This window comes from Pundamilia nyererei, unplaced genomic scaffold, assembly GCF_000239375.1.
Source record: "Pundamilia nyererei isolate P.nyererei 1_Seehausen unplaced genomic scaffold, PunNye1.0 scaffold00130, whole genome shotgun sequence".
Taxonomy (NCBI): domain Eukaryota; kingdom Metazoa; phylum Chordata; class Actinopteri; order Cichliformes; family Cichlidae; genus Pundamilia; species Pundamilia nyererei.
Genome location: NW_005187531.1, coordinates 49,591 through 59,582, shown reverse-complemented (window position 1 = coordinate 59,582; position 9,992 = coordinate 49,591). Strand labels below are relative to the sequence as shown.

The window sequence follows — 9,992 nt, the reverse complement described above, 5'->3', positions numbered from 1 at the left end:
GTTTTGGTGTCGACAAATGGACAAGTATCCAATTATTGCTAAGAAAGCCCTGGATTTTTTTATACCATTTGTTACAACATATCTTTGCGAGCAATCCTTTTCGACGATGCTGGACACAAAAACGAAGAAAAGGAACAGACTTTTCTGTGAAAATGACATGAGACTGGCACTTGCCAAGGTGAAGCCACGCATATCTGAACTGGTCTCTCAAAGGCAACAGCAGAAGTCACACTGATTTGCAGGTATGTAATTTGTTGTAAGTTCATGCATTGTGTTGGTTTTGTTCTTTGAACAAGGTGATGTTCATGTACGGCTCATTTTGTGCACCAGTAAAAAAAATATCTATGTCTTGAATTTGAAAAAAAAAAAAAAAATTTCACTAAAGAGGGGTTCGGTGAATGCGCATATGAAACTGGTGGGTTCGGTACCTCCAACAAGGTTAAAAACCACTGTTTTAGGGCAACTAGAAAAATGTGTCATTTCTTTTGTTAAGAAAAAAAACCCAAACATTTAGCCTCCTTTTTAGGCAGCATCTGCCACATCTGGCATAGGATAAAACATTAATGGTTGCCAGCATTTTTAATTATTGACAACCACTCTGACAGCATGTGTTCAACATGGAGAACACACTCACAGGAAAGACTGAAAGAAAGCCAGACAGGAAGAGGGAGAACCTGTGTCATCAGAAAGGGACAGACATCTGTGTGCCTGTCTAAATAATACATTTCCAGAGGAGAAACTCGAAGCTGTTAGAGGGGACCCCCTTGCAGCTCCTTGCCTTCTGTCTTTCTTCTCGCTCTCTTCCTCTGTAGATACCATCCTAATTGAGCCCTAGCTTGGCTCGGGGACACGGACACACACAGCTATGCCAGAGCTGTCATCTGGATTAGCTGGGGCCCGACTCAAAAGGGTTTCAGTGAGAATTTTTGCCCACTCTCTTAGCCAGACACAGACATACAGCAGCTACAAATGAGCCCACATTGAGGACCTTTTGTTCTGCGATCGCTTCTTGTTATAGCACACCACACGCAACGCAAGTTGGAAAGCTAAGATTTATTGTTTTTTGTTGGACTTTCTGGAAACACAGAGGTTGGAATTGTTCAACTGAAATTAGCGAGACATGTGTTAAAGATCATAATCGCGACTATCCTTAGCAAGAGGCACTCAAAGATGAGAGACTGCCGTTGGCTTGCAAGCTGTTCAGAAAGGCGGCTTTTCTATGGAGACGAAGGACGAAGAGCGCTTTAAAGCCAGTTTTAGCTGCCTGTGGAATCGTAAATACCTGCAAGGTGAGATAGTATATATTTCGCAAACACATGCATGAGATGACACACTGGAGCACAGACAGAAATATAGTCGCGGGAGAAATGCAAACAAACATCAACCTGTCTGTTCTTGCTGGTGGCTGTTTACCAGTCTGGTGTTTACTGTCACTCTTCCAAGATCCCTCGTGCAGTAGTAAAATACGCACACACACACAAAATCGTGCCTGATGTGACATAGGATGCCAGGGATTCTGTGCATACTGGGTTTTTTTAATTCACGACCAAAAAAAGCTCGTGGATTGGGGGATGGTGGGTTCTTTTTTTTCTTTTTTTTTTTAAACAAATCATTCGTTTTCTTTTTTTATTATTCTGTCTGACTGAAAGCTATGTGCTCACATTGTGAGCAGAGGGAGATGGGAAGACAGAGAGGGGGGGGGGGATGAGAGAGGGAGCACAGACAAGTGGAAAAACAGGCAGAGAACTTCAAAGCCAATGAGACAGCAGCCACAGAATTTTAATACACCCCCTTTTTCCTCTGATGGCTGGTGCATGTGTTCAGCGCTGCTGGGCTCAACTCTGCACATGACAGGCACCGTCCATGGCGCGCACAGGCACGCCACGCATGGCCAGGAAGGCACGTGCACACGCACGCACGCACGCACGACAGAGGGAGCTTTTGTTACTCACCTGCTGGACTTCTGTCTCTCCGTTTGATGTCTTCTCGGTGTAAACGAACGAGCTGAAAATCCTCTGTAAAGAGAGGGAACCAAGCAGAGAGAGTGACGTTAGATCACGAGGAACGCTGATCGAGATCCAATAACTCAAATCCATCACTTTAAAGGAAACCTTTTTCATTAACAAACTGTAAAACTCAGTCAAACCAGGACCTGTTCCTGCGTACATGGCATTAAAGCTAATTAAGTTCTCTAGCTCTAATAAAGCCATCATCGCGGCTGGGTGAAGAACTAAATGTGTCCGCTGCAGCCAGAACTGGAAAAAGTCTCAAAAAAATTTGAGGCCAATTCTTCAATCTCATTCCCTTTATTTTTTATAATACTTTAAATTACAGTGAGGTGAATGTTAGTCTGCATTTTCTTGCCGCCTGTATTTAGTGCTCCTTGATGGGCTACTTGTGTTTAAAACTAAATGAAGCAAGTACACTCTAGAGCAGAATATGCTAGCACAATTACAAAACAAAAAAAGCCACGTGAGCAGATTTTTCTAAGACCAGATATTTGGATTTGTCAAACAGTGTCAGCTAAGAATAGTTACATTCCATCCAGCGTTTAGTTGCAGGGCTCTGGCAGCCTGTTGCATATTTTGGCTCCTTGGCTCGTGTGAATATAGTGAAAGCATCATTAATGTTACTTCTCTGAGTTTTGAAACACCTACAAGTTGGATGAAGAAGAAGTTATATGGGGGGGTTCCCGTTGTTGCATGATGATGCTGTGAGACTACACTGAATTAATAGCATCCAGCTATCTTCATCAATCAAGAGATGAGGAGGAAAGAGAAAAAAAAAAGACAAGGTAAACACCGGCTGTAGTGCTGTTGCATTACTCTGTTGAGACGAGTGCGTCTGGATCCATTTTATTAGCGGCCCAGAGAGAATGATAAACCCGACTACCTGCCAAAACATAGTCCTGTCAACTGCATCAGTTTCTCAGTTGGGAGGGGAAACGCCTGCCCGAGTCTAGAAGTCAGCCGTAGCATAAAAATGAAGGTTTTTATGAGCTCAAATTGCAAGATGATGTTAAATTTCCCTCCCTTCGCCTTCTAGGCTGAAACATTTTTAACAGTTCCTGATTTATATTGTTGAGCAGAGAGGATGTGGAGTGGTGCATTAAGGCATGGAGAAAATGAGTCCGGCTGTGACCTCAGCACTCAGAGAGCCCCAGAAAAACATTATATGAGCCGCCAAAATACGGACCTGCTCTGACACACAGAAACATGCAGACATTTATTCAGATGGTCTCTCGAGTCTTGTATATTTGCTCTCTCTCTCTTTTTCTCCTACTTATTTACACATACACACTTGTTAAACACAGGCACCGGTGCCATGTGTCAGCTACAAACAGAGTACAACTAATGTTTGTGTTGAGGCAGCAGGCGGGCAGGTGTTTCACGGTAAGCTGCCCCACCGTACACAAAGCCTTAAATTGTCTGGTTTCTACACTCCAACCATTTCCTGATGCCTGTCCACACCTTTTGTCAGACACATTCCAGAGGACACCAATTACCCAGATTGCAACTTAAATAAACTAAACCTGGATTTGTGTTACTATGGACTTATGCCATAGTTAGACATGTCTCTGTTTCAGGGTATATCTGGTGACAAAGTGAGCTCAGTTGTCAAGCAGTTTACGCTTTAAGACATTTTATTATTGGCGATATTGTGCCTCAGCATCAGAGGAACCTTTCCTTTAACACTTGGAACATACAGTACAACAAGAAAAGTATTGGGCCACCTACACACAACACCCGCATTAGCTTTTTCTAAAATTCACCCACCCTTTTGTACCTATAACAGCATTTGTTCTTCTGCTAAGGCTTTCCATAAGATTTTAGAGAGCGTGTCTATGGAAAAAAATTTTGGCATTGTGACATTGAATACTCCCATTCTCCATTGTAGTTCATCCAAAAGGTGTTTGACGGGGTTGAGGTCGGGGCTTTGTGGTGGTCAGTTAAGTTCTTCCACACCAAACTCATCCAACCGTGCCTTCATGGACCATGTTTTATGCACTGGGGCAAAATCATGCTGAGACAGAACTGTTCCCACAACATTGGAAGCAGAAAATCATCCAAAAATGTCTTGGGAGGCACAAAGATTTCTTTTCACTGCAACTACAAGGCCCAGGCCAAAGTCCAGAAAGAAAATGATTACGCGGTACGGCCAAACACTTTTGCCTATATAATCTATGCATGCTTTCCTCCCTTTCTTCCCATTGTAATTGGAACTGTGCTGGAAGTTTCAAGTTAGAAACACAACAAAGGATGATTACAGGATGGGGGGAGGGCTCCAATGCTTATGTACTAATAAAGGGTGTTGGACAGAAGAAGACCAAGAGACTTGTTTTGGGATGGGGGGATTAAAGTAATAGAAAGCAGAAAATCAACAAATATTTGCCACTCTAACTAGGAAATAATGTAATCTAATAAAAAGGACAAATATTGTCAGCCAGTGATAGAGACACACAAACAGATACAACTGTTCGCTGAAACCTCTGCACAATGCTCTCTTCTGATTCATAATGAGTCTTTTCAGCTTATACTGGTAGATTAAGTATGAAATGACATTTCTGACAATTCAATTATTTCCAATATGGCTTATAAACACTGGCTGGAATAAACACACAATTTCGAGTTTTGAGTGTGTAAATGGGAGTCAGTGGTCCTCGTTACTAGTGATTGCTTTTGTGCATATTCATTTCATTTTACAGAGCAAGCGACTAACACACAAAACACTTTAATTGTGTTATTACAAACACACGAGCACATTTCACTACTGAGTTATTTGCAAAGTGCAACACCAAGCCCAGACAGTCTACAGTTCCACGCCCTTCTTGGGTGGGTGGGGGACGAAGGTCCAATACATGGAACTGTCAAATAAACACGACCAAAGTACACTCAAACAGAGCTTCCGCCACTTAGCAGCACTCACTTTTAAAACTTAAAGACTGCAATAACAAAAGAGAAGGAGAAAGGGGGAGGAGTAGGCACTGTGAAGGGGAACTACGTGTTTTTCCATTTAGCAAGCAATCTTGAGAAATTGCGAACAAATCCTGAAGAGAGCAGAGCGGTTGTTGCTGATTAGCCACAGGTTAGCCGGCTTTCCCCCCAGTGCCTAGAGTGTTTGTTGTTAGAGCTGCTTTGCGGTTTTCACAGCTATGGAGCAGCTGGAGAGGAATGCTCAGCTCTGAAACCTGAGACGCCTGAGGCTGCTCGGGCCACCACGGTCCTGTGGCCTCCTGTGACCCACAATCACACATGCACAAAACTGGAGTACCAGGGGACACTCAGACTTCCCTACACACCTTGTAGCTTACTCTGTTGGGTAAACCTCAGCATCATGAAAGAAGACAAATTACAAATACCAGAAGATGACACAAATTTTCATTTTAGATGTCTGATGCACAAGGGGAAGGTTAAACAAGACCTTTTTCAAACAAAGAGCATTCTAGTGGAAACTTTGGAACTGTGTTAATGTTTAACCGTGTGTGTGTGTTTTTTATTTTAATACTTTCATTCAATTGAGTTTTATTTATAGAGTGTTAAATCACAAAAACAGATCCCTGTGTTTTCAATTGTAAGGTGAAGACACTATCATAATAGAGAGAAAAGACCAATGAAAAGATGACCCCTATGAGCAGGCACTTGGCAACAGTGGGAAGGAAAAACTCCCATTTAACAGGAAGAAACCTCTGACAGAACCAGGCTCAGGGAGGACCACCTTTTCCAAACATCCTCGTTTTATTTTGAATGCTTACACTTTTTTAAAATTTGCTTCAAAATTATTAGCTCCCCTGATGCCAATTTTCAGTTGGGTATCTTTTTTGCTTGATAAGTTGTTTTAAGTTTCATTCACATATCCTGACAAATTCTATCTCTATGCTTCCTGTCACCTTGAGGAGATTGACAGTTCTACACACACTAAGGCTTTCCCACAGCATAATGCTCCCACCCTAGTGTTTCACTGTTTTTTGGGCTGTACACTCCTCCATTCTTTCGCTATATCATCTCTTAGGTCAAAGAGCTCTAATTTTGTCACATTGGACCAAAGGATGTGCTTCCATTAAGTATAATCTCTCACCAGGCTGTCTTTAACATTCCTCAGTCTAACTTAAAGGGGCATCTTTTGTAGGAGTGGAGCTTTTCTTGGTCTGCAACCTCACGGTCCATTCCTGCATAGGGGTCTAATGATTTTCATCATTGAGACTACAATTCCTGACATGGCAAGTCATTCAGTAGTGTCTTGGCAGTTGTTCTGAGGTCTTTAGACACATCTCTCACTACTTCTACTTTCTTCCTCTGTCAGGCTTGTTCCGCGCTGTGTGGCTCTCTTTGATACTTCTTGATATTTCTCACTCCAGTTTGTGACACTTGGATATGCTGTGATAACTTTGTATATCAATCTCATGTTTTGTGAGCAAGCCTTAACTGATTTATCTTGTTTTTCCATGGGTTGCCTTTTTCAAGTGACAGCTCAAACCTTTGCTGAAGTTTGTCTGTGTGTAAATAACATACGCCTCAGAAGCTGAACTTCATTTCACAAGCTGTGAGCACTACAAAATTAAAGCACATCATTGCACAGCAATGGTCTGTGCTATAGCTCAATAACAGTCAGTTTTGCAGGGGGCTAATATACTTCTCCTGGTCCTTTTTGGCGTTTTGTTTTCACAAAATAATTCTAATTCAAAACACTTTTTTGAATTATCCCTTGGTTAAAGTTCACACAACAGTAAATGTTTTCCCTTGCCACTAACATACCAAATTGTCTTACGTTTAAAATTTGTGATAAAAGAGTTTTTTTAAATAACATTTGCCTTTAGTGACAAAATGTCATCCATACATAACATTTAGATTTTATTGCACTGCTGCAAGGTCCAAAACGCATGTCTCTAACGACACATCAAAAAGGCTAACCCTGGCTCTACATGGGAAGCATTGCATTCAGATGACTTGTGCATTGATTGCAGAGCTCCAGCCTTCGACTCATTAGGCCAGATTTTAAAGCCATTCACCATGGGGTTAATCCTAGACACAGATGAGTGGTTCCCAGGAATGCCCAAACCTTAGTGGAAGCTCAAACTGTAAGCTTCCACTAACTAAATATAGGGACTTGGTAGCTTTTCAGAGCTATGGTACATTTACTGTGGATAATTCATGTAGGCTGAGACATACAGGGAAATACTGCCCTCACTTATGAGAATATCTGACTCCTTTAAACTTTTTCACTGCTTTATTTATTTTCTCAGTTGCAGGAAGAGAAAATGATTAACACGTCACAGCCTTTTGCAGTTCTAAAGCAGACTCCCTTAGGTTTCTCCTTAACTTTTGCATCCTCTTTGCACCCATCTCATATCAACACTGGAACCATATGTATCCATTTAATTAGCTCTACCACTTCATCTCGTCAGTCAGGCCCTCTTGGGGATGTCAAACTACCATAAGAGGCTCTTCTTACTTAAAGTGAGTCTTCTGTTCCCAGGGATGTAAGGAAGAAAATCCAGACAGAAGACTGATGACACCAACCACATGATGGAGACTTAGAGAGTCATTCGTGTAGGTTTTTTTTTTTTTCAAAAAGGAAAAACTAGTAGTAAAGAAAAAGACTGCGGAGAATAAAAATTACGCAAAGGCAAAAAATAAGGAAGATAAGAAGCAGAAGTCGTCAGATTGGGAATGAACATATTACCAATTCATCGATCTTCAAAGAGTGGGGCTGGAATTGCACAAGCAAGCCTGTATACAAAGATGCGCGCGCACACACACACACACTAACACACACACACACACTCTCTCTCTCTCTCTCTCTCTCTCTCTCTCTAATCCTGTCTTCAGGGCTGTCTTTAGTGGTCCGTGGTTCATCGGTGAACACACTACAGGGCAAACTGGGAGCCTCACTGAGACACAAATTCATATTCACCATGTGCCAGCTGAATCAAATAGGTATGACTGCTATAAAAAATAGAAACTGCAGAGTGCCTTTGTACATGTGTGTTGCTCAATCTACTGTAAGAAATCTCCATGAAGGTGAAGGTCACATTCATCCACAGACAATTTAAATCCAGCCTGTGTAGATGTGTTGGAGCTGTAGGGCCAGAGAGACTGGTTTCCATATAGCTGACAGATAAAGGCTTAATATTAAAGCCCAAGGGACAGTAACGGCTTCTTCCTCCATGCTGCTGGTACACAGCTTCTCTCCTTTTTTTTACCCTCTCCCTTGCTTCCTCCCTGCTTCCCAGCCAACTCCCAGCTCATGGCACTACAGAGGGCTGGGGGCCGAGGATGCAGCATTAGAGTTCCTCCTCTGATGTGTGTGCACGTGTGTTTGTTTTCCCCCAGACCCTTGCCATGTGTTTATCCCCATCCTCGCCTCCCATATTCTTTTTTTTTCTGAATGCTACAAAGTCAGGAAACAGGCAACTGGAGGAGGAAAGGCAAGGAAGAGAGAGCAGGAGCCCAATTTTTGTATTTTCCCAAGGCAGCCAAAAAGGGCTGAAATAATTATACCTGCAGTTTGCAGCTCCACAACACACAGGTCAGAAGAAGAGAAGTAGAAAGCCTAAGGACGTATGCATTTCCTTTGGGGGTAAACCTGGTGCACTAACAGCAATGTTTTACAAAATATGACGAAGCTCCTTTTAATTCTAACTATCTGCAGCTCAGTGAGAAGCCAAATATTAAAAGCACTTCTCTAGTCAGAGCCAAATGCCGCATATTAACGAAATAAAAGCACTTTTATTTTTATTCAAATCAGTAAAATAAATGTGATTAGATGGGAATTAAAAATAAAATTACACCAAAAATGATCGAACCATGCTGCAAGGAATTCACACCATTTACACAATCACCATCTCACCACACCGGTCTGTTAATTCACAGCCAGATCAGACCAATCCAAGTCCTATAAGTAGCTCCTGACTGATAATGTCACAGCTATGGCTATCCAATCTTCTCAGGTTAAACTTTTACAAGCTGTTTACAAGGCTTGGGGTTTTGTTTTTTTTTGTTTGTTTTTTTGTTTAAAAGTATGTTAAGCCTGTCAAAGATCCAGTCTTACTTTTTTGATTCATTTCTATGCATCAATGTAAAAATAAATAAATAAATAAATAAAAAATGCCTTCAACCATGAAAGAGGAGGAGAAGAGGGAGGGAGTACAGTAAGAAAAGGCATGTCAAAGATGGATCTCTAAATGCCAGTATAATGGCCATAGAGAAACCAAACCCTCACTAATTAAGTGCGTCTCCATTTCAACCCAGTGGAGCAGGTCGGTTAATTAAATGACCGTCCGTCAGTGTCTGCCAACTGCTTGTTGCTGCATTGGGGTGGGGTTAGGGCCAAATTAATTTGTGTGAATCTAACTAACAGACAACCTGAGGCGATGGCCCCAAAGCCCAAGCCCACACACTGTGTTAGTGTGGGGAGTGCAAGCGTGCACTTTAGCTGCTTTTCAAAGGCTTCTTTGCAGTTCAGCATTTTCAGATTGACTGGGGTAGCATTTTCAATTTTCTCAACATGTAGTTATGTCCTCTGAATGTTTATGTTAGAAAAGTGTGTGTGTGTGTGTGTGTGTGTGTGTGTGCTGGGAGGACTGCATACACCTAGATTTTATATCTCCATAAAACAGCTTTTTAAGGAAAGCTTTCATTCCCAGGATGCACTTGGAACAGCCCTGATGTCCATTCTAAATTCTTCACATTTATTCAGCCCGGCAGCTCTCCAGGCCCAAGCACTGAAGGTTTATCTCAAGACCAAAGCTTCAGAAGTTAAGTTATCCTTATTAGCCCACTGTTCCTGTTCTACAAAAACTAAAACGAAACAAAACTATGACGAAGAGCAAAGGAGAGTGCAGAAACAAAGTTAATGTGGCTTTACCTGCAGAAATCCATAAATCTGGATTGCAGTAGAGATTAACTGTGATCTAGTTCTGTACTGATGAAAGTTCTTCTTTGCAAATGGCCAAATTTTTAACTTTTAATTTATTTCATTTATTTATTTATTTT

The 9,992-nt window shown here is 41.7% G+C and overlaps 1 protein-coding gene across 1 annotated transcript in view; it reads right to left on the bottom strand.

Annotated features, from left to right (window-relative positions):
• cachd1 (cache domain containing 1) overlaps positions 1 to 9,992 on the bottom strand; it is a 99,646-nt gene that overhangs the window by 66,171 nt on the left and 23,483 nt on the right. Inside the window, exon 2 of the mRNA XM_005743278.2 lies at positions 1,953 to 2,015. Coding sequence (XP_005743335.1) covers positions 1,953 to 2,015 — 63 coding nt within the window. The remainder of the gene's footprint in view (positions 1 to 1,952; positions 2,016 to 9,992) is intronic.